The sequence below is a fragment of the Panicum hallii genome, chromosome 2, assembly GCF_002211085.1.
Source record: "Panicum hallii strain FIL2 chromosome 2, PHallii_v3.1, whole genome shotgun sequence".
Lineage (NCBI taxonomy): Eukaryota > Viridiplantae > Streptophyta > Magnoliopsida > Poales > Poaceae > Panicum > Panicum hallii.
The window spans coordinates 53,446,393-53,471,123 of NC_038043.1; the positions used below are offsets into that span (position 1 = coordinate 53,446,393).

Genomic DNA, 24,731 nt, shown 5'->3' on the forward strand with positions numbered 1-24,731 from the left:
GCCATGACGCTGCATCACACGGCAAGAAGAAACGGTGCCGCCATCAGAACAGTAATAGTGCCGCATTTTTTTTTCATTGTCAGCAGCAAGAAATTGACCAATGAGATGCGGTCGCAGCGCAGCTCGCTACGCTGCGGGCTTACAATCCGACCATGAAGCCGCGCTTGACCGCCGGTGGCTCCGGGGGATCGCGCGGCTCCGCCGCCGCCGCCGCCGGAGGCGTCATCGGCCCCGCAGACCCTGCAGGTACAGCGCGAACGCAATGCGATCAGATGGACAGCAAATTTTGCCGTTGGAGCTCGATCGATTCAGAACACTTACTGCTGCTCGCCGATGGCGACCTGCTCGCGGACGGCGACGAGGACGGCCCTTCCCCTTGGGCACCGTCGCGATAGGAGGTGTTCCTGTGCAGCATGCTCGTTCCGCGCGTCGTCGCTCGCGGCTGGCCGGGCTGGGGAGTTTCGGAGGCGAGAAGGATTTCTAAACGGAGACGGAGAAGACAAAAGGGGTCTGTCCCTATCTGTCCAATGGCCAATGCGGCAGCCCAAAAAAGGGCGAGCGATGATGCTCTGCAACGATCATGAACATAACAAAGCTGTTACGTTTCACTCGGCTGTCACTGCCTCTCTCTTTTTTTGGGTTGTTCTTAGCTGTAGCCGGCGCACCCCTTTCTGCCGTGCTTGCCAGTGGCGCCAGCCTTGCAATCCATCTATTCTCAGGCAGGCGGTGCGGTGCGGTGCGGTGCGGTGGCACGGCACGTACTGGCACCTGCCTGTTGTTTGGTTTCCCAGGAACGCGCGGGCGGCAGGCGGAGCACGCATCCAACCAATCGCCCCAACAAAAGGAAATCCCTCGCGCTGGCGGCGCTTGTCGTGGCCTGCGTTCCCGCCGCGTGCGGCGGCCGCGGCTGCCCCCGGCGCGCCACCGGCCACGGCCAGGCAGGTGGCGACGTACGCGGCGCGGGCCGGTTGCGGGTTGCCTCGTCGCGCTTCGCCGTGCGTTCCTCCGCTGTCTTATGCGGGGAGGAGGATGGGAGGGGAAGCTGCCGCTGCTTCCGCGCCGGCCGGCCACTTCCGTCGCGCCGTGGGTGCGACGCATGTGAGCGCATGGACCCCGGGGCTGAGCAGCGCTTGGCGGCCAGAAAGACTAGCCGTTTTCCCACTCGCTTGCTTTAATCAGGTGAGCTAGTGGAGTGCTGGAGTGTCGTGCTCACCCTCACCGGCGAGGCCCGGTCCAAGACGTGTTGTCTTTTGGCAGGTGAGTCCAAGCGTGTCAAATGTGAGGGCGACTCCGGGTCTCCCGTTCTAACGGTATGGCAGTTGGGTTCGGTCCGGAATTTCCAATGGCACGTTTCTTCTGAAAGTTCGAGAGATTTCTAGGCTTTTCGCTAGACAAGTTCTGGGACTCCGGGGTTTTGGTAAAATCTCATGTTCCGGAGGAGTTTCGAAACAAAACGAATATGAAAAGGTAAACAGTAAGTTTCAGACCAAGTTCCTGAAAAGATACTTTGGGATTTTCACCCAGGGTCGGAATGTGAAATTTCAACGTGTTTTTACATAAAAATGATTCAAGGAAGTGTTAGATGATCGAAAAAAAATCAAGCAAGCTTCAAGGGAATTTGAACGAAGTATCGGAGAAATGAAAACAGAACCAAACAAAAACGAAAAAGAGAGGTCCGCAGTGGTCCGCATATGCCTCCCGTCCGCTGCTTGAAACGAAAGCTCAAGAATCAGCACGAGCAGAGAACAGTCACGCGACATCACGATGGGATGCTGCCCCGCCACGATCCTCTGCCGCTCGATCACTGAGATCCGACAGCTTTGTCCGACATGCCGAGGCTCTGCCCATCGATGGGCCGGAGTCGAAGCGCTCGAGGTGCGCGAGTTTGGCTTCGAGATTCATGCTACAAGGTTCGCCCAAAGTGCAAACCAATCTCGTCGAATTTTTGGTACTAGAACTCTAGAAGGGATCTTGTTCGCATCGCATCAAAGTTTTTCCCAAGATTTTGTTCCGGTTTTCGACCATGGATTTGTACGCAAACACGAGCAAATGGACATGGTTTCATGAAGAACTGTAACTGCTACTATGATAATTCACAATTCAGACTGTCGAGAGCAAAGCACGCATGCAGAGCCTTGCATCCCTCTCCGGACAGATGCTTATTCCGCTCCTAGAAATTGAATTTCTACAAGGTGATCAGCTGATTCACACACACACACACAAGACACAAGACACAACGGGGCTCGGATAGGTACAGTTTGGGTTCGTGCAACGGGTCAGGTCAGCATCGGCGACGCATCCGATCCTCACAACTTTCTGCTGCTCTCGAGCCTGGTGTACCCGAGGATGCAGTTGGCGTAGGCCACGTTCCGGAGCGCCTTGCCGTGCCACCGGCCGACAGTGGCGGCGCCGGACCGGAGCGCCTTGAGCAGGCAGTCCGCCGTCTTGACCACGCTCCGGACGCCCTTGGGCAGCGACAGGTAGGGCGCGTTGAAGAGGTGGAACTCGAGCGACGCGGCGGCGGCGGCTGCGGCCTGCTGCTGCTGGTGCTGCTGGCGCGGGTGCCGCGGCGACGAGGCCATGAGCATCCGGCCGACCTGGCGCGCGAAGCCGGCGCCCAGGGAGTGGCCGCAGACGCACACGTTCTCGGAGCCGAACCTGTCGATGGTGGCCCTGAGCGCCTGCAGGGCGCGGGAGAGGCGCGCGGAGCCGCGGAGGCTGTTCCGGGCCAGGAGGCGGAGCTCGTCCTCGACGTCGCGGCGGATGGTGGGCGCGCGCAGCAGCGTGCCCCGGAACGCGACGACGGCGCTCGGCGCGCCGCTGGGGCTCGGCCGGCCGGCGGCGTCGACGTGGTGGTCCCGCTCGAAGATGGCCCCGAACACGGAGCCGTCGCGCTCGTCCACCAGCTCGTGCGCCAGGCGGTACTGGAACGGCTTCCACCACTGCTGCGCCACCGCCGCCGCGTCCCGGCGCTCCTGCCGCTCCAGCTCCAGCAGGTACACCGCCTCGATCAGGTACGCCATCACCATGCGCCTGTAGTCGTCGTCCCTCCTGCAATATATAACGCACACATGTCGATCAGCACAGACATTCCTTTCATCGAGCTGCCCCGAATCAAACACGCAGCAGGTAACTAGAGATCGATCGATCGCGTTGGGATCGAGCACTCACCAGCTCGTGTTGGTGAGCTCTCTCCAAGTAGCAGTCGAGCAGGACAAGCTCGCTTGCTGCGCCATTGCCATGGCCACCAAGCTAATCAGTAACCAAGCAACCACTGAACCACTCTTTCTCTTGACGCTGATCTCCCTGTGCCTCTGTGTCTTGCAGCCGCCGCTGGTGTCGTAGGGAAGGCCTGGCAGGGGAGGCGCGCCATATATACCCGGAGCCGGGGCTGGCGCAGGATTGCGCCGAATTTGCTTAGCTAGTGGGGCAAAGCTTTGCGCTTTTTTTAATGGCGGGGAATAAAGGCGGACGCGCCGGAACAAAGCGCGATCGGGGCCGCGACACCCCCGTCCCTTCCTTTTCAGTTCGAGGACTTGGACTGAATCGTACGTCCCCGTGCGAGATCGCGATCGCGGTCGACCAAGCTAAGCTAGCTCCGGATCGGGCGCGGGCGGGTCAGTGGATGGATGGCAGCTGCCCGGGGTAGTCGCCTCCAGCCTGCAAAGGTGGCGGCTCGCCGGGGGCGGATCGGACCGGACGGACGGACCACGGCGATGTGCGCTTTTGGGGAGCATATATTCGGCCCGGCTGGACATGGCGACCTGCTGGACCACGCGACGCGATGCACTGTGCCGGATCCGAGACACGGGAGGAGCAGAGCTCGCCTGTTCTCGGACGATGGTGACGGGACTAAGGAACGAATCGTTCCGGGCCTGCGCTGCGAGGCTGGCCGTGGGCGGATGACAGGTCGGGCAGGGGGTTAGGCGGCCGTGTCCGGTGTCCCGGGCCGGCGATGGTGCGGGGACAGCTTGACGGAGGGATATCTGCCTGCCGGGTGGCGGGCGCCGGATAGCTAGCCGCAGCTGGATCGCGAGGCGGCCGGTGTCGTCACGCAACGGCAAGCGCGCGGGGGAGGGCAGTACGGCGGTCGGCGGCGGCGGCGGGTGGTGAACTGGTGCGCGGTGATTAGCTAGCGCCGTGATCTGCCGGTGAGGTGGGTAGTAACGTCGTGCCATTCGGGCACGTTTTGCACTAGTAATCGGGGGAATTTGTTCGCTGCGAGCGTGGTAAACCCACGTCACGCGCTGCTAATCGGGGGAATCGGTGCGCCGTAACCCTTGTTTAATCCGCTCTTAATTGGCTCCGCGTGTTGATTCGTTCACACTGATGCGGCGCTTTTTGCCGCTAATTATTTGATCACAGCGGATGTGGACGTGTGTGATCCGTGCTTGGGGCGTGATCGGTTGGGCGAGCCAGCTTGGGCCCTCGGCAGGACCCGCCGCGGTGGGACCCCGGGGATTTCTTCAGTCACGATCACGCATATACTGAACTCGTTGGTGGTCCGGCTCGCTCGTTCTGGGCTAATTCCTAATGAGGTTTCATCCTATCAAACTACAGGTAAAATTCAAATTGAGAGCCTTCTTGATTTTGCCTAACTTTGAGAGCCCTCCTGATTTCAAAGCAGAGAAAAATGTAGGAAGCAAAACAAAGAACAGAAGGAAAGCAGGAAATCCAACTCTGGATGCAACGAGCACATCGACTTCTCCTATACAGCAAGCACATTTGGCTTTTCCGGTGACAAATCTAATTCCAGCAAGCTTCGGTTTGGATTAGGGTTGCAATTTTAGGATTTCAAGTTGGGAAGGGGATCCTATATATAGCTTCCGATGATGGTATCTGGTTGACAAGACGGCGAGGCAACAATGGCACCACCCTGCCGCGTTTTGGTGTGGATTATGCTGGTTGGGGAGCGTAAGTGGTAGGAGCGTCGTGACCGCGGCATTAGCGGGAGGCGGAAGTCGCATCGGTGGTTTTATCCTACAGCGATGTTGCCATCAGATTTGAAAAAATTATACGTGACTCAAATAGAGGGAGGATGGCGCCCCTCACACTAGGGAGGGGGGGGGGGTGGTTAGGGGTGAGGCGGGCGAACACGTAAAAAAAAGTGGAGGAGGTGGTGGTTTATTTGCATTTGGATAGAGAGGGTCTCTAACATTAATATCAGTACGATAGGCCTCTTCGTCTAGTCGCATCCAAACTGAAAGATACGCTGTCTCGGTTAGGTCCAGTCCGGTTGGTGGTGACGATAGATTAATTGTTATTGGCTTGGTGGTTCTTTGCGATAAGATAGATGTTCAGTAATACTTCATCCTCTTCAGACTCCCAGCCGATGTATGCTTCAAACATCGAACCTAGATTTAATATTTTGTATCAATATCGGCCGATTGTTTTGTATCATTATTTATCTGTTAGGATCAACATCAGATATATAACTGACTATTTAAACTCCTATCGACATCGGCTGATATCGCTACATCGGCTTATTGGCCGATCAGTTCTTTTTATCTATCTTGTCAGCTAAGTAGCACGCCTCGAACTTTAAGATTCAGAACCTTCACTGGAGTTAAGCAGATCTCAGGACCTGCACTGGAGTTAAGCAGATCTCCTAGACCGATGTGTTGCTCGTGAGGAATCATCACCGGCCGAGCGATTTTTTGCGGCAACATGTGGTTTTATCTGTCAATAATGGCGCCACCAGATTTGAAAAGACCGTACGTAACTGAAATAGAGAGAGGATGGCACCCCTCACTCGCCAATAAAGACGTGAGGCGGGTGGATACGTGAACGAAAAGCAGAGATGGTGGTTCAGTTGTAAGTTATATATGGATAGAGAGGGTCTCTAACATTAATGTCATTACTAGAGGTCTCTCCGTCTAATCACATCCAAACTGAAAGATGTGCCCAGATAACAGTAGCATGTGTCTATGGAACCGGTTTGGAATTAGTCGCAATGGTACTACCGGTTTATCGGTTTATATTGAAGAAATGTGCAAGACTCAAGCTTGACTCGACTTTCTATGTTTCAGCTATCATCTCTCTGTCCTTGCTGCTGGAAAGAAAAGGAGAGAATATGCTTTTCTAAATCGATGATCTTGACGTACACGCAAGATGATCATATCGGAAAGGATTATCTGGGATTATCTATCTTTCATTTTCGGTTTTATCCATCTTCACCCACACCCAGTGAGCTAGGAATCATTGTTCTGGCCATATAAACGCACTCCGGATCTGTAGCCTAGAAGAACGCACTAATTACTACGCAGAGAATTGTTTTACATAGCGATAACCATCTGTTCTCCACAATACAAATTTACCCGGCTAATGAGGAGCGGCGGTGGAATTTGGATTCCTCCACGAGTTCAATTCGGACAGTCCGCGCCGACACAGAATCGCACAAGGGGCCGAGACACACGTCAATTTCTCGATCTGGAGGATGGGACGCTGCCATGCCACTTGTGCTGCCTGCGCCGGCCCGGCTTCCGTGCCGGCGGCTGACGCAAGCAGCGGCGAGCCGGTGACGTTTGTGCTACCGATCGTTGGGGCGCTTCGTGCATTGCCCATCACCACCGTGTGCCTGCGGGCGCGGTGCAGTGTACTGCGTGCGAGTTGCGGCAAGGAGCTTTGCTGCTTTTTCACGGTCCGTGAAATGCTCACCAAGGCCTGTATGTTTCCGGAAAATGGAAAGAGAAAGGCCAACACACGGAGACCGAAAGGAGATGCCCGCGTGTTGATTCGCCGCGAAGATTTCGTGCGTCTCACGCTCTCTGGACTTTTTTTTTTTGAGATTGCTCTCAGGACTTGATGATGAGCACGTTTTTTACGCTGATCAGGGGGATTTATCCACTAATATTCTACTCCGGGTCTTGTTATTTTTACACTAATCGGGGAATCTGTTCGCATGCATTGGCTTGACTCCTGTCAATCCTTTGTGTTTTCATCCGCGTGCTCATCCGTTCCAGCTAGTGGATGCCACGCTTTCCTCTCTTTGCCTTTGCACCCCCCACCTAAAAAAGGAATAGGAAAGACTTGGAAATTAGGTCGCAAGACGCCAAGACCCGAGTTCCTTTTGTTGTACGATTGGCCGAGGCAATAACATGGGCTTGAGTTGAGCCGGGTCTGGTAGGAAGGAATAGGATGGCTGTTGCATGCCTTGAGGTAGGGTAGACCTTGTTAGGCACCCCGCCCGGCCTTTCGACCAACCTGCAGCTTGCTGGCCTCAACCGAAAATACACATGCGTGATGTATATATAGTAACACTTTAGTAGTGGATTAACGTCTCAAGAAAGAAGACTCCACTGGATTAAGACATTAAGTTACTGTTTAAGAGGCTGAACAGTGAACAGACACATCGTCATAGAAGAAGTTGAGGGACATTGTACATAGATATAGGTCTTTTCTTAGCATGCTACAAGTAGACCATATTTTGGATGTAGTAGCTCGCTTCTGGACATCACTAGTTGGTCCTGATGTTTGTATTAAATAATAACCTGATCACATATCTAGTAACTGCCATCTTCTAACCCAAGATAAGCTTGTTTATTTTAGTGGCTCTCAAGCTCACTGTTGTGTTCTGCATGCTAGTGAGAGCGGTCTCGTTCACGCCAATCTCCTGATGGGATAACTGAAGAATCGTTTCAACATCTGATAATATATTTTGTGTTCAGGTGGTAAGGAAGAATCAGTCTGTCTGAACGTATGAAATGGTTGGACGTGATGGTGGTGACATATGGGAGTCAAGTAGTCCATGGAAATGCCTCATCCGATGACATCTATGACTGAAGAAAATTAACAGGGACGCGCAGCAGACAAGATGCATGGTAGAAAAGCAGTCTAGCTAGCTAGAAACTAGCTAGAAGCCAGTAGGAAGGACCGGGCTACTCGTGTAAGCTAGGACAAAGGAGAGGTAGAATCATCTAGTAGACAGCTACTTTGAAGCGCTGGAAAGGGGGAGAGCGAACAATTAAAAGATGAGACCCATGTCAAGTAATTGTTCCTGTTTATCATCGTCAAATGTGTAGCTAGTGATGATATTATTTTTAGCGGGAATATGTGAAGGAGAATATTGGCGATGCTTGGTCTAGGATAAGATGGCCCAGCTCCAATTCCGTAAACAATTGATAAAACAACAAGGGTTTGGTGAAAACTGTGTGGCCACGTCATCCTGGCTGTATCAATAATGCCCATGATCTTGCTTTCAGTTAATACAACCAATGGTTCTATTCCAGTCCACCAATATGCATGCACCATTTTAATATGTTATGTGTCATGTGAAACTACATTTGATTTATTGATTATTTAAAGACGTTGGGTAGATAGCTATCTCTGTGTCTGTGGGAGTCGGTCACACGCTTACCGCTTCCAACTCTCCAAGCCACCACTAGCTCTTCCGATCCGTCAAGAAGTGGTAGTGGCCACACGACGTGGACGATTGTGACTTGGAAGATAGAGGAAGGGCCGAAGGGGCAGGTACATCATCCACCTTCGATGGGGGCATCGTCTTTTTTTTCCTTCGGGGAAGTTTGACACTTTATTTGGCTAGCTATACAATATCTAAAATGCTGCACAAAAGAATAAAGTGTTTTCCAAAAACTAAAAGAAAACTGCAACATCACTTATTTCTACGCGAGCAGAAAAGTGACTACATTGTAAATGGATGCTTACCTTTTTCTTTCCTTAACCCAAAAGTTGGTTGCTCAATGGAGCTGGTGGAAATTGATCCGGAAAAATGGAACACCACCTCTAGCCGCGCAAGCAGCCTCACCAGAAAGCAAAATTCTTGTGCAACTGAGGATATTAGTATAAACACCCGAATTGGCATGACAACCACATGATGGAGAAAAGTGTTAGAAAACTGGGGAAAGCAAAAGGGTAAAAATGCAGCAGCACTACATAATTTGGGCCCGGGCGCATATCACAGCTTAAAAGGCTTGTTTGGATAGGTTCAATCTCCAGCGTAAACACGGTCCTTTTGGCTTGACTGGGACGTCAATTATTTTCGTCCATCTGATAGGCTGCAAAATTAATTTATTTTCCATAACGGTACGTACAGAATATTTACCTTTCTCTTTTTTATTTTTTGATACAAGGTGTAAAGAATACAGTGTAGAGTACAAAAGACTTATGTCTTTTCAGTTTATCTTTGCGGGCAATATCTAGAAACATTAACAGAACTGTACAACAACTAATTCAGCTGACAGCTATTGGCTTTGTCATTCTGGTATACTGTTAGAAGTAAACTGTGGTCGGGAGGGGAAAAAAACAAAAAGAAAAAACTAATTGGCTTTTATATTTCTCGGGTGAGAAGTTCTGGAATGTGCTGGCTGGAAGATGTCAAATGACGATGGCGCAAGGGATCTCCTGGATGCCATCGGTGAATCAGAAAGCAAAGGCTCATAAACAGAGCTCTTATTCTTGACTGGCATTGTGGAACTCGATACCATCATATTATCTTTGTCTGACCTCAGTTGAGACTCCAGATTCACAAGGGTGTACATTGGCCCCCGTGAGCGCTCGGCCTTCTGAAGAATGTTGATAGCGCTAGGTCTGTATGTATATCTGAAATACTTCAGAGCTAATACAGGACCCATTCCAACTCCACTGATCAGCTGGAAAAATGACATCTTATGATCACAATTGAATGGATGCGGCCTTTTATAAAACCAAGCAAAAACATATAAAGAAGCTTACCACCAGTGTTATCCAGTATGATGGTTGTCTGCAAAGGCGAAACATGATTGTGTACATTCCAGAGGCTGGTATACTGCTGATGAAGAAGTTGATGACATAGAAGGCAATGAAGTTTCCCCATATGGCCAGGAGTTGGACAAATGTGAAGGAACTGCAAGTGAAAAGACAAGTAAGGACCAGTCTGACAAAATTTCTCTAAGTTAGGACAGGAACGATCCAAGTTTTTCTAATTCATACTTCATCTCCAATGTCACCACAAATGCCTGCAGCCAAATGCTTCCTGAGAGTGCAACCATTGACAGCTCCTCCATCTCACTTTTCTCATTCGCATATGCATGGATGGTTATCAAGAAAATAATGATTGCCTGCAAAAATAAAGGAAAAGAGAACACTACATTAACCACATGAAAACAAACATACCAATTTAACTTCCTTCAAATTACCTAGTTACTGTCTTTGATGGGTCATCTGCTTAAGTATAGGTCAATGTATACATAATGGCTAGCTGGAAGAAGCATCCAGGATTTGGCTCCTAATCTGTATGCTTTAGTGCCAAAAAGAAGAGCAAGTAGACGCACTGTGATGGATGCCCTAGTTGATGAGAATGGGGTAGCAGACATTCAAGGGGAAATTTCCTTGGAAGCATTGCTGGAATATCTGCAACTGTGGGATATTTTGGCAGAGGTAGAGTCACAGGAAGGTGCCTCAGATAAGCACATTTGGGGACTCTCTGCCTCAGGTATTTACACAGCGAAATCTGCATATGATGCACCTTTTGAGGGCGCCATCAGCTTCGCGCCCTTTGAACGTATCTGGAAGTCTTGGGCACCTCCTAAGTGTCATTTCTTTATGTGGCTGGCTGCTCACAACCGGTGCTGGACAGCAGACCAGCTTGCTCGGAGAGGCCTTCCCCACCCGGACCGATGTCTGCTTTGTGATCAGGAGGAGAACATTCACCACCTGCTCATAGGCTGTGTGTTTGCAAGACAATTCTGGTTTGAACTTCTGCAGATTGTTGGCCTTGCAACACTTGCTCCACAGCCTGACGATCCTTCCTTTGATGCCTGGTGGGACAAGGCAGTTTTGACGGTCAGCGGCGATACAAGAAAGGGTCTGAACTCCCTCATTATCCTTGGTGCTTGGACCATCTGGAAACATCGAAATGATTGTGTTCAAGGGTGCTGCCCCTAGCATGCCTGCGGCTCTAGCCCATGCCAAGGAGGAAGCCCATTTGTGGAGTTTAGCTGGTGCTAAGGGTCTGTCCTTGCACACAGCCAGTGCTGTTGTAGCCTAGTGGGTGCTGTGGTCAGGTCTTTCTTGACAAGAATAGGTGATTAAGTTCTTGCAAGTTTAGTGGGGGTGTGTGTGTGTGTTTGGGTCTATGTAAGACTCTTTCTATTCTATTAATACAATGATACGCAGCTCTCCTGCGTGTTCGAGAGAAAAAATGTATACATAATGGGTGTCACCGAGATATTGAAGGAAAGGCTACAGCAGAAAACCAGTAATATATGAGGCACGCGTGCACTTTTTAAAATGGAAGTGTGAGGAACATGTAAGTAGGCAGCAGCGCTGCGCCAGACTGAGTGGTAGCTCCAGGGTTCATGAGTTAAATCCAAGGTTCTGGATCTCAGAAACCAGGCTAAGGCAATGTTCTAGAATCAACTGTTCTCTGGTTTTTACTAATCCAATTTGTTATCAAGTTTTTTTGAATTCTGATGTTTCAGTAGTATTTAACAAGCAATACATAATTTCAGCACAGCATCTTGAACTTCTAGTGAAAATGCAGAGACTGCCATTTACAGACCATGACTAAAGTGGGTATAGTATAGAACAAAGAACTTACATGATACAATGATCGACCAAACCAACCAGCAAAAGTACTTGGATTGAGAAGCCTACAAGGATATTCAAATTACTGAAGGAAATTCAAACTGTAGCAAAATAAAATTTATCTAGGATAATAAATCGCAAAAAAGATACGGGCCATTAACAGCAACATGCAAGGGGTATAATTTACCTTCCAGCTTGACAGTAAAGTAATATCTCTGGGTTTTGCATCACTGTCTTTTCAGATAAATCCTTGTCCAGGACGATAGTTAAAACAGGAATGCTTGTGTAGAAAACATTATAAGCCATCAAACTAACCGAGTTGAATAAACTAGTTCCAGCAATGCCTGAAAGAAAAGAAAAACTGCATGCACAGAATATGAGAGCATTAAGAAAAAGCCGTGCACACTATATAGTTGTCCAACTACAATAATAGAAGAACTGAAGTTATATGACTTACAGTATCTGAATAAAGCAAATTAACAATGACTTGTAGAAAGAATACTGCGAAAGAAATGCAGTTCGATTGTAAGAGTATCGCCCATGGACAAGAATAAGCCTTTTTAAAAACCTGAACTCTGCCAAGTAAAAGCAGAAGTGTGAAGAGTTGTCAGAAAGGTTGTAAACTTGCATGGTATTTACTAGTCCAATGTTTAATCAAACTATTGTAGAATCTAGACTGAAACAGACAGGATGTGAATTCACACTGCAAAACCTCTCACATATGTGAAATATTAAGTAGCAATACAAAAGGAGATCTCAGGTCTGCAAATTTATTAGGTATTGGTGACCTTGAACTTGAACATTCAACTGCAAAAATTTGCATTTTCTCTACCCTGGACCTCTTGATTCTACTTTAATAGTAGCTTGGTAGATGCTCCATCCGATTCGCAATATTTGTCTTAAGTCCATAGTGTGCACAGATCAGTTGAACACTAAACCTTAGAAAAAGATCATGAAAATGACCACACATATTTTATTAGCTGACATGCTACAAGCTTACAACCACTAAATATTTCTCAGGGTATAGTAGGGGTCAAGAGTGGAAATATCGAACTACAAGATCATCTCAATGGAGTTGGACAACATTATAAGATGATGTTCCACAGAAAATGGACATATATTTGAGTTCACAGCTTAATTTACATGTGAAGCCTCAAAAGAAACTGAACACATGTTGGTATATCTGAAGTTCTGAACACAAATGGAAATGTTTGTATCCACTTGTTTGGCGCTGATAAAAACTTAGTCCATACTGCATAGTCATTGGTAGAATTACCTGAGGCTCCCCTCTTTTTCTAGAAGGAATATATACAGCAGTCTGACTAGCTGATCCTGTTTTCCTTTCTTTTTTTGGTTGAGTGGAGACAATTAGTTACTGGTTAGTACAGTCATATTAAATTTCACAATCTACAAGAAACTTTCAATCCCCTGAAAACCTAGTAGAAAACCCACACAAGTAACCACCGAACCATGGTCGGAGGGAGTCAAACTGTGGTTTGTCTGCCAAAGAGCTGAGATGTCACAATTGGGCTATGCAACAACATTTGCTTTGACTTTAAATTTGGCATTCCCAGACTCTCGTATATACTTTAACAGAGACACAAATGATTCACTTATAACTGACTTGAAGATGGTTGTGCACACAGACGTAACTAAATAGAGTTGACATACCAAAGAATTAAAAAAGATATTGCAATAAAAGCATGAGGACAAAGAACAATACTATCAAAACTATCTGATATACACAAACCATGACCTGTAAATCTTATATACAAGGTGTAGTGAACATAGAATAGTGGTAGCAGAAGAAAAAAATTCAAAAAGGTTAAGTACTTACTGCCAATGCTATAGTCAGCAGCCCTTGCAGCTTGAAGACCTTCCCTACCACTAATTCCTACACCAATGTCAGCCTGCTGTATCATCCTTACATCATTTCCACCATCACCGATAGCCAACGTTCGATAGTCACATGATTTTAGAAGCTTCACTAGCTACGGAAAAAGAGTATTAAGATGAGTACCAATACAAGGAGAAACAGAGTAGCACAAAAGATTAGAAGAGAACAAAGGCCCAAGTAGAACTCTTATTGGCATCAAGTCAGCTTTTGCCAGATCGTTCTGTATACATGTGTTCAATTAAAAAGCAATCTACCACATTTTTTTCCTAGCTCCTTAAATAGTCAGTCATGTATACAGGTTTCTGATTTAAAAACACATTTCTATCTTGCTAGTTTAGTATTACAAAACTAAATTGTACTTTAAACTTACTCTATTCATACAAATAACTGATGCTGATGGATATATTTGGCTCAAGCAAGAAAAGAAAGCCAGTCATAAAGAATCACCTGTGCTTTCTGTGACGGTGTAACACGGCAGCATAATGCAGTTTTCGAAAGAACCGCTAGTTCAGTAAAAGCTTCAATATAGTGGGTCAGAATAATCTCTAGTGCCCAGCCATCCACTACAAAAGCTAACTCCTGTTCCAAGCAAATGCAAAAATATTTCGAGTCAAGATACGGACTTTCTTGAAGGTGTTGATACTGCCGTTAAGTTATAAATTTGCACAGTCATCTTAATATTACATATATTTAAATAGGCCAATGGATCAACTGGACACTGAACCCTTGCAAATAGCTCATTTTGATCATGATATTTGAAAAGGGTTAAACTACTCATTCAGGAAACTTGTCTTTTCCCTCTCAAGGCCACCGCATTGGGATCAGAAAGGTAGGTTGGCAAGAAACCAACAGGAAGTCCTATAGCAGATGAGGAAGTAGAAGTGGCAGGGAGTAGTTTAGATATGAGAGGAGCCGATGGTGGCACAGATCCACAACCATACTAAAAATTTGGCCGTGTCTAGATAAGAGTTGAAGCAAGTGGTATCAGGACCAGCCAAAGCTCGGTGGACCACCTGCATGTAATTGTGAGTAATCAAGGTCAACATGCCACAGGCCAGTGATATAGAAGAGATGGGTAATCCCCTTTCAATATAGCTAATGAAGCAATTTAATGCAACTGTCATCACCAGTTGTGCTTCTTCATCACCCAGTGAGAGGTGCTGTTGCAGTTGCCTGCGCCTCATTCCAGCAGGTGATGGGCTTAGAAGAGAGGGTATTTTAATCCTTTTCTATCACTGAGTAACCAAATAATATAGGCCCCCCAAAAGATCAAGATCATAGTTTAGGGTCTGTTTGGCCTTCCACATGCTTAAGAGACCAAAATGAGACATGTAAAAATCAGGGTGGAGGCAGGGGCATAATCCCTCTTAACGAACCTTAGGCTCTGATGATGTTATCCGCATGGTGAGCAGAACTCTTTCCAAGCTTCTAGCAACTTCATCTTGAGTTCTCCCATTGATATGCAAGAGCTGCCCTTTAGGTTCTACAGACAAGAAATAAAAGTTAAAATGGTATTTAATTCATTTCCACTATTCAAGGAAAAAACTGTACTGGGACTCCTCTAGACGTACTTTTGATGAGCTACTCAGCTGACAGTCTGACACTCTTTCGAGTAGTTAAGTCCACATACCCAAATTAGTATGATCAAAACTCTTTCTATGCATTCAAGTTTATTCATGATTATATTTTACTTGTCTTTTTTTCAGTTTAAAAAGAGTAAAGATGTAAAACCTGGTTTATAGAAACACAAATACCTGAAGAAATTAAGTTGCACAAAAGAGCAATTTGAATAGCAGTGTTTTGTTTATCGCCAGTTAACATCCAGAAGTTGATTCCTGACTGCCTCAGTATTTCAATAGTTTCTGGTACCCCATCCTATGAACAGATCCAAATATAAGGACCAGTGAACGCAAAAAAGAACAATGCTGTGTTGCTACATGAGATGAAAGCAAAGCAAAAAGTAGAACCTGGAGGCGATCTTCTATTGCGCTGACACCTAGAATCTCCAGGCTATGTTCTATTTTTTGGCAAACCTCAGCAACTCTCCACTGAGGAAAGCAAATATCGAGGAATTATTTTTTGTGAAAGTTTTCTGGAATGATTAAGAAAATATGATAATTACCTCCCTGTCAATCAATGCACTATTGGCCTCCTTAAATGATCGAGACCATTCAGTGTATTCCTCTGATTCCAGCTCACGCCATCCCAAGCAGAGTGTGCGCAACCCCAATTGAGCATATTTGTCAACTGCATCAACAAATGTCTTTGTCCGTTGTCCTGAAAATTAATTATCATGAGATCCTCAGGTCAAACACAATTCAGTAATTGAGTTGCATCAACAAAGTTTCTATGTTCTACTTTGTGAAGACCCACAGCCAAAGTCTCAAACAGAACAAACAGTTTAAGTAAAGAGTGAATTAAATTTATGCCACAAAATATGAAGAAAGTACATAAATGCCAGGTTTTAAAATATATGAAGGATATGAGAAAATTCTATAATCAATAATTGAGGCGATTACCGGAATAAGCATAAGGAAGCATTGCCTCATCAGCGCCTTTGGACAAGAGAAAAATCTTGCCACTCTGACAATCCAAAACGACAACAGACATTCTTTTCCGATCAGATGTGAACTCAAGAATGTCAAGTATCTCATATCGCATCACTCGCCGGTTGAAGTGAATTTCTGCTTAAGTAGATGTCTAATTATTTAGCAAATACAACCATGCAAAACGAAATGACCAAATTTAGGAGCCATAAAACCTACCTGCATTATTTCCGTTTTTGCTGACAAGAACCATATGTAAATTTGCTGCCGCATTAACAAGAGCATCCTCATCCTGGGACTGGGCTTTATACAAAACTGATCCGCTAGGACTGGAAGAAGTAGCACAAAGGACAAGAATAAATGATAATAAGAATGAACACAAGACGTGGGGTGAAACTGTTGGATGAAGATCTAACCTTTTTATAGGTATTACTGTATTGCAGAGTGTCATGACTGTCAAAAATTTGATGATATGAGGAGAATTATTGGCGATAGCATTCAGTAGTTCAACATCTAAACAGGGAAACCGATTAGTCAACATAAATATGAACTTGGAATAGTATTAGGTGGTTCATATTTTAAATAAGCTCTAAGTACATTTTGGTATCAAAAGTGAAAGTGGTTAACATGGCAACAGATTTAGAAGAAAATCTTGCAAGAAGAACAATGAAAGCTAGCAAAAGAGAGGCTAGTTTTTTTGTGACCATGCGGTGACAAGATTAATGCTTTAGAAAGATGAAAGCTGGCAAGGAAGGTGGCAGAACCCACAATATGATCCTAGCTTGTGCAAGTATTAACAGCAGATTCAGGAAGAAAATAGTTAACTGAATATCAGATATAACCTCTGAGTGCATCTCCACATTCATTCCCATAAAAGGTACCCCCAACACAGCACCTTCTGAAGATCATCTCATTCTCAGTCAATGTCCCAGTTTTATCTGTCAAAATATATTCAACCTGCCCCAAGTCTTCACTAATTGCTGTGCTGAAAATTATTGTGAGAAGGTAGATTTAGCTAAGAAAAAAAGGACAATTGTCCATCTACTTACCAATAGAAATATGCATGGTTACTTACTTTGCTGCATGGGCAGGTGTGTCATTTTCCAGGTCATACATATCCTCATCCCAATCTATGAACTTTGCATATAGACTTTTAACAAAGTCCAAAGAAACCTACAAGACACATAAAAACTTATATGTGAGCAGTGAGAGCTTCATATGGTATGAGTAAAAATTAGTCTATCTACCACCCAATGTTTCCTTCTAGCATTGCGGCATTGTTACTGAAGAAAAGAGAAACATGTAGCATCGCTACATGCAGAAGGAAACTAAAATGGAGAGCCTTCACAGCATACAGGAGGATGCAGTGCACAGACCACAGACCAGTTTACTATGATGTATATGGAGGCTGCAGTCCGTAGACCAGAGGAACCGGACATCCAGAAACTACAACCTGCCGGTGCTTATGGAGCCATGCAAATGCAATTATGCAATTGTGAGAAGTTTTTTTGCACCAATTAAATGGTAAACACCACATGACTGCAACACCATATTGTGAAGAGGTTGATGGTTGAAATATATGCCAATGAGTTGTCAGAAAAATAGTTGTGCCATCACATGAGAAGTGGAGTAATTTCAAAACCTGAAAACCATGTGAATCGAAAGACTCATAGACATACCTTTATTGAAATGGGAATCATAATAGAACACAATAGTTCAAACCGCAGAGGTATAACCAGAATCTGATACCATGGTTCGTTGTCATCATACTTAACGTACCATTGCTACAAGACAGGAAGATGAATAGATGATCAGCAAAATATAGATGGACCAAAAGAACAGTGTGGCCATGTATAATTCAGCTAACAGATGTGAGCATGTTGGGAATATTACAGAACACATTGAGCATGTTGGGAATATTACTTAGACTTCAGGCCACAACGAAAGGAGTAGACCATAGCTCAGTTGGTGAGAGATGCGAGCGCACACACCCACCACTAAAAACTCTTCACCTCTGATTTGGGTGCTTATTTTTCTTATTTTTTTTCTCAATGAAAAAAATCCTTAGTCCCTCCAAAGTGACCCCATCTTTTTATTACTTACAAATCCTAAAATGGCAAAAATTGAACTTTTGAGAAGAGATTCATATTAAACTCTTGACAGATAACCATATTGGTCCTTTCTGACAAGACTTTACATCTTGCAATGTTTTATCTTTGCATGTACCCAGTGCACTAGTAACAGTGGAGCTAACATGTAGGACATGATGAGAAAATTTACAAGCAAAACTACCTTGCGAGCCTCTATGTCCTTCCAAACATTGCCTGCAGCCCCAAGAACGATAACGACTGTAAGTTGAAATAAGAATATGGCACCAGTAAGCTTATCGATCATTGCATCCATAGCAGTTAGCTTGGGTTCTGGGACACCCCTACTCATTCCCAACTTAGTTTCATTGCCTGGAAAGCGGAGATTACATCAATAATCAGTCTTCTGGTAAAGTTGAAGTTTAAAACAAAACCATGTGTCAAAATCTGATTCATATGTAGAAAGGACAATGCTGAAAACAAATTTTGCCACTTATTTGCAAATTATCATAACACCATCAAAACTAGATTTACAAGAGGTATGGGAACAGAAAGATCTACTAATAATGTGTTATACATAATTGTTGTAAGGCTAAATAACATATTTTTATAGAAGACCTCAAACTGTTTTAATTTATGCAATCAAGGTGCTAAAGTGCAATATCATTGAGTTCAGCCCCTTGACTTTTCATCGATGTGCAATGAAGCCCTTTACGTTCAGTTTTGTTAAATAAGCACCATTGGCTCAAATCCATACCCATCTCGTAGTAATTAGATAAAAACTAAAAAAAACTCGGTCTGCGAGGGGCAAGCCGGCCCCTGAGCATTAATTTTAAGAAGAAGGTCTTCTCACGCAGACCGAGAAAACCCCCGAACCCCTGCCCCACCCTTACACAAGGTTGTCGTTGCCCGTGTGAGAGCGGACCGGACCACCATATGCTTTGGAGTGGTGGCAGGCGAGGGGACTTTTTTAACCCCAGCCTGAAATTCGCTCCCACGGGGAGTCGAACCCAGGACCTAGGGAGGTGCTACTTGATCCCTCTAACCAAGTCAGCTAGAGGGTCGTTCGCTCGTAGTAATTAGATATATCTGTGGAAATGGTTTAATTGGACAGTTTTAGTAGTGGACGGGCAAAATTGAACAATATCAAATAATAAGATTTGGAGGACCTTATGCATTTATGAATTTCTTCGTGAGTTCGTAGCTCACACAAATGCAATCCTCTTAAACCTGTTGAGCTGCCAGGTTATTGCACTTCTGCATCTAAGGTAAAATGCACACCCATTTCAAAAGGTGATGAAGAACTAGATACTGACAAAACGCCCATCCACAAGAATGCTAAAATGTAAGGTAATCCAAATCCAGGTTGTCAACTTAATCAACATTGTCAACGGCAGCCTAGTTTGCACTGATAGTGATACAACATTTCACTAACATTCCAGAAAAAGTGGTCATTCCATGATTTTTGTAGGATAGCCCCATTCCTCACCTTTTGTATTAGCCTTGTTTTGTTACACGAAATTAAACGAAGATCCTAATAGTGTGTGAACAAGTTACCTGTATAAACTGCTACTCCACAAGCCCATTCTGTATTTCTCAAGTAGCATGACTGTAGCAATGTGTTATTAATAGTCAATGGACAGATGTCATTATCAATAAATGGAGGAAACAGGCGGATGTTTGCATCGAATCTTCGTATGTCTTTATCTGGTATCGGGCACTCGATCACACCCTGTTTAGTTAAGTCATATAGGTAATAAAAAGTTAAATGAAAGAATACCGCAGTGGGGTTACCCAGCTTTTTTTGCTCAAGGGAAAAGTTAAATGAAAGCATAACTGTGAAAAAAGAAAGAAAAAGAAAATAAATTATCTAACCTTTATTCTGTGCAACTGTTCAAACTCCAGCCCTACACAGGGTGGTGGACTTACTCTTGTCTTCAAATCAGTTTCCCCATCAAGAGCAGCTGTCTACAAACATAAATAGAATTCAAGAATGAGAGAAAAATATATATACAATCTGTAAAGCACTAACTCGGGACAACAATAAACTCAAAAGCATGTCCCATTAAGGAAAAAAGAACAAGGTAATAATAAAACCTCATTGCCAACAACGATTATTTTGGGAACAATGTTTCATTATTTAGGTTATGACATTAAAAAAAATCGAACTTGAACTACAAAAAATACAAGCAATTTTATTATATCAGTATTTGGCCTGAAAATGAAGAGGAAATCTTTATCGGAAACTTAAATCAAAGGTAGTTTCAAACTGTTCAATCGACAGGTAGGATACAACTTGAGCTATCTCTTTGGTGCTAGAAAGATAACTATTTTAGCATAAAGGCAAATTAGATCTACTCAGATGTGGAGTTTCGTTCAGTAGCTCCACATCCAAACAAATATTAGTCTTATCCAAACAAAACTAAGTAAAATATAAACTAACTCATATTGAACATAAGGGGATATCTTGTAAACACCCTCTATAACAACAGTCAAGCTAAGGGATTCCAACCACAATGCATTACTAATATGGAGATTTCAATGTATGGTTTATGAAAACACAATGGGATTACTAAAAGAAATAATCCATGTGCTGAAGACTTGAAGTTCACTTTGGCTCACGACCTAAATGCAGTTCAAAGTTTAGCCACATGGCCAATACAGCAAAATTATCACCTGAGTAAACCATGCATATATGACTGAAAACACACAGAAGGTGTGTTGAGGGGTACTGCATCTATTTACCTCAATGTGACAAAGGCCTTGTGGTTCAGATGTTCCCAACAAAACAAGATCACATGGTACTTCTTCATTCTCTCGAATCCAAACTATGTTACCAACACGGATATCTTGAGCTTGAATCTATGTTTGCAGAAACTGGAGAGTTATTTATAGGTTCAAAGTTCTCACAACTGTGAAAAGAAAAGGTATATACTGAAAGTACAGTGGAAACTATTAGATTTCAATAGTGTCCTTGGAGGTAAAAGCTACACAACTAACTGAAGCAAACTGTCACAACAAATATTGTAATAGCAATAATGCCTCAAATGGATTATTGGCCATGCGTAGCAAAGTGGTTACATGATGTAGCCATGAATGCCTGAAACAAGAAGGTTATGTGGATATAGTTTGCATTTTACTTTTCAGATACAGACACACTTCTGATTTTCCCTATCATTTCAAATTAAATGCTTAACGGCATATCTGAAAGCCCAAAGGTATGCACATTGCGAAATGATAGAAATATGGCATAGGAACATACATGTTTCCGGGCACCATTCTTAACAATCCACACTTCTTTTTCATTCGCTTGTTTGTCTGAAATATACCTGTTGTAATCATCCCATGCCTCTTTGGTTGCAGAAACTGCAAAGATAATTATAAGTGGGCCCCAAGTGCTTGCAGGATTTACAGGAGTGATAAGGGACCATAGTTGTAGACAAGCTATCAGTAAAAAATATTGATTCATGAAGCGCCTGAAACATTAAAAGAAACATGAGTAACTCTTCCATTCTTACCAATTAACTTATGCAATTACACCAAGGTCTAACATGCTCGCAATCATGTGGTTTTTAAGTCAAAGGAATACAATTTATATCTATAGCGATTGCTCCCCAGTGATAAGTGACCATAGTTGTAATTACCCTAAACCCTAGTGAAAAACTAGTGATGATTTTGGGTGGGGGATCAAACCATGACTGGCCAACCAAAAAGATGCAAATTGCAGCATGGAGCATTCTTTTACATGGAAAACGTCTAACAAATGTAACATCCTTTGATCAAAATTCAGTAAGGAAAGGAGCATTGTAACAGCACTAAGCATCAACAGTGTTGCCAACACAAACTCAGGTATCCCAATCCAACATGGTTGGAGGGAATAATTTCACATGCTCAACAACAACAACAACAACAACTTAGCCTTTTGTCCCAAGCAAGTTGGGGTAGGCTAGAGATGAAACCCACAGAAAACAAGAATAAGAAACACAAAAAGGGCACAAGCCAAAGGAAGAGTTAGGGGTTAAACAAAAAGTAACAAAGGTCACGGTTCAGGTACGTTAATTGCTAATCTCCAAGCGCTCCTATCCATAGCTAATTCCTTAGCGATATTCCACTCCTTAAGGTCTCTCTTAACCGTCTCATCCCAAGTTAGTCTAGGTCTACCTCTACCTCTCTTTACATTATCGCCCCGCTTTAAAACTCCACTACGCACCGGCGCCTCGGGAGGCCTCCGTTGTACATGTCCAAACCATCTCAATCGAATAATTTCACATGCTCAGCAGAAAAAAAAAAGGGATCTGGGAACTTTCTTCATACATACTATTTTCTAAGGGTAAGATACTAAGATAGCATCCGCATTACTAAAATCTAAGTAGAATGTTGAAGTAGCACAGCCAAAAAAGATCAAAGACCTTATCCTATTCATGCATCACCTGTCAAAACCTATTGCACGCAGTAGTAACAAAGGGTCAAGCAAAAGGACTGCATTTATAATATCAACTACAGCGAATGGGTCTCTAGCTGACATGGTTAGATGGCCCTAGTAGCACTCCTCAGGTCCTGGGTTTGACTTCCCGTGGGAGCGAATTTCAGGCTGGGGTTAAAAGAATCCCCTCGCCTGCCACCATGCCAAAGCATGTGGAATGTCCCAGCCCCGACTCACACAGGCAATGGCACCCCTATGTAAGGGTGGGGCAGGGGTTCGGGGTTTTTCTCAACCTGCGTGAGAGGTCTTCTCTTAGCAAAAACCCGGGGGCCGTCATACCCCCCGCAGGTCGAGTTTTTATAATATCAACTACACTGTAGCAAGCCTGACAACTCTCCATCACTCAGACTCCCCAAGTCTTCCACCCACTTCCCCTCACTTGCAAAGTACATGTCTTTCTCTGTTTCCCAGCCAGGAGATTACATGTGCATCCCAGTGTGTCAAACAGGTAAAATGAACTCAAGTGTCAATGCTGAGCATCCATACATATGAAAAACAACTAAAGTACTAAACTTATGTGCACAAACAGATATAAAAGGGGCTGAAGACTGTCCAGCTCAATATTTATAAACTAAAGAAAATTATCAGGGCACACCTCAACAGGCAGCAGCAAACACATCTGAAATACACAGACAACCAAAACAGACAATTCCATTATTTCAGTTGACAAACGATATCAGCTATGCACACCACCAGAGTTCTACCAATTGAATGTTGTATTCTGAAGAGGTAACTAAAACATGAGGATAAGTCGATTATCACAGTTCTTGTCCCCAGGCTTCTCCATGTGCAACTGTACCAACATACTTTCATTCAAAAAAATTGAATAAATACAATTAGTCACAAACCTGAATTGTTCCCATAGGTTTTTCGGCAAGAAGTTCAATAAGTTGTACTTTGTATTAGAAATACGATTGTCGCAGTAGTCATTCTGGTAAGACTCGTCATTTATGTAGACAAAACGCTTCATTCCCAAAAAATAACCATGCACGTTATGGTAATCTCTTCAGCTTGATTGTCCAGGTGAGATAAGCTGAGAAAAAGCCTGGTTAGAAATATGTGTCAGCAAAAGAAACGGCAGCTAAATAGCAGCCACATGTGAATCGACATATTTAGGCCACCAACTATTGATGAAACTTCAAGTATGCAATGTAATACAATTAATATGTATTTCCTTCAGTTTCAACGAACTGGGACTAAGAATGATAATACGCCCAGAAGTATTACAAAATCTGATATGGCAATGCCTTGCGAAGTATATATTATATTTATTACAAAATTGAAAATTCTGCATCATTTAATAAAGGCCTGGAAAAAAAACGAGCTGCACAAGAAGCCTATAGGATTGTAACTACTGGAAGAAATGGATACTGGAGTCATTCGGTGAATAATATGTTGATGCACCCTTATGACTGGCAATTCGAAACGTGTGCGCGGGCGGGCGCATAGAGAACTAGTAAAAGTGCCGAACAAGCTATTTTATCAACACGTAACTCTAATTTCACAAGCAAATGGTACGTACGGAGCATGATACTAAAGCATTGAGATTGTCTTCTGAGTCCGCATAACTAATGCATCAAGGACTTCAACTAGAACCACATGTAAACCTTAAAAGCTCAAGTAAAACTTGTGTGGTTTGTTTAAACCCATCTCCGTTGCTGACGACTGAAGGACCCTACCACGATCAAGCGCCTGCGCTCACGTCCACACGTGCGCTCGAGCGAGAGGATCGCGGTGGGTTCGCGCAGATCAGGCGGGAGGGGAGGAAGCCGCGAGCGTCTCACCTACAGCGGCGGGGAGGTGGCGGGGGTGGGCCGGAGGAGGACGCGAATTCGCAACGACAGTCCCCTCCCGGATCTAGGCGTCGGGCGTCGGCGGGTGCGGAGAAGGCGCCGGCGATTCCCCCGAGCGGCGGCGAGACGAGGTCACGGCGAGAAGAGATCGGCAGAAATGCTCGGTCCCGGCGGGTCAAGAGGAAACCGTTTACTAAACCCGTTTGCACCTACGGGTTGAACCCGAAAAGAAATTTCTAACCATCTAAACCGAACTGCTTCGACCCGCTAACAGCCCCAGCCCATTCTGACGAGTTCAATTCCAAAGGCCCAAATCCAGCCCAAGTGCCGGATGATAAAAGCCCAAGCCGATCCACGGCAAAAGGTTGCTTCGTTCCCCGCCATAACTCGCCACGCCGCTGT

At 44.7% G+C, this 24,731-nt stretch overlaps 2 protein-coding genes across 4 annotated transcripts; both read right to left on the reverse strand.

Moving 5' to 3' along the window:
• Window positions 1-2,059: 2,059 nt before the first annotated feature.
• On the reverse strand, window positions 2,060-3,357 carry LOC112882291 (GDSL esterase/lipase At4g10955-like). The gene is made up of 2 exons (XM_025947313.1): window positions 3,172-3,357; window positions 2,060-3,051 (listed from the first exon to the last, which is right to left on the reverse strand). Exons 1-2 carry the CDS (start codon window positions 3,240-3,242, stop codon window positions 2,307-2,309), a joined length of 816 nt encoding a protein of 271 aa, XP_025803098.1. The 5' UTR covers window positions 3,243-3,357; the 3' UTR covers window positions 2,060-2,306.
• A 5,655-nt stretch (window positions 3,358-9,012) lies between these two features.
• On the reverse strand, window positions 9,013-24,525 carry LOC112880501 (phospholipid-transporting ATPase 2-like). Of its 3 annotated transcripts, none has more exons than XM_025945142.1 (25): window positions 24,321-24,520; window positions 23,385-23,569; window positions 21,316-21,529; window positions 20,799-20,915; window positions 19,929-20,021; window positions 19,611-19,785; window positions 18,259-18,425; window positions 17,646-17,750; window positions 17,042-17,139; window positions 16,809-16,951; window positions 16,383-16,479; window positions 16,186-16,295; window positions 15,940-16,104; window positions 15,543-15,697; window positions 15,388-15,468; window positions 15,175-15,295; window positions 14,797-14,903; window positions 13,868-13,999; window positions 13,361-13,514; window positions 11,981-12,098; window positions 11,711-11,884; window positions 11,537-11,588; window positions 9,928-10,055; window positions 9,691-9,841; window positions 9,013-9,608 (listed from the first exon to the last, which is right to left on the reverse strand). In XM_025945142.1, exons 2-25 carry the CDS (start codon window positions 23,504-23,506, stop codon window positions 9,276-9,278), a joined length of 3,312 nt encoding a protein of 1,103 aa, XP_025800927.1. In that variant the 5' UTR covers window positions 23,507-23,569; window positions 24,321-24,520; the 3' UTR covers window positions 9,013-9,275. The 3 variants fall into 3 exon arrangements, 2 of the variants coding, with proteins under 2 accessions (XP_025800927.1, XP_025800928.1); XM_025945143.1 differs by having other exon boundaries at window positions 9,276-9,608; window positions 23,385-23,581; window positions 24,321-24,521; XR_003226348.1 differs by lacking the exons at window positions 9,013-9,608; window positions 9,691-9,841 and adding an exon at window positions 10,134-10,754 and having other exon boundaries at window positions 24,321-24,525.
• Window positions 24,526-24,731: the final 206 nt, after the last annotated feature.

Coding starts and splice junctions, on each gene's coding strand:
- LOC112882291 (XM_025947313.1), bottom strand. CDS start 3,242: ATGGCAATGGCGCAGCAAGCGAGCTTGTCCTGCTCGACTGCTACTTGG. Junction 3,052..3,171: donor GAGCTCACCAACACGAGCTG/GTGAGTGCTCGA, acceptor TATATATTGCAG/GAGGGACGACGACTACAGGC.
- LOC112880501 (XM_025945142.1), bottom strand. CDS start 23,506: ATGAAGCGTTTTGTCTACATAAATGACGAGTCTTACCAGAATGACTAC. Junction 19,786..19,928: donor AACAGTTGCACAGAATAAAG/GTTAGATAATTT, acceptor TTAACTAAACAG/GGTGTGATCGAGTGCCCGAT. Junction 13,515..13,867: donor CACCGTCACAGAAAGCACAG/GTGATTCTTTAT, acceptor CTTTTTCCGTAG/CTAGTGAAGCTTCTAAAATC.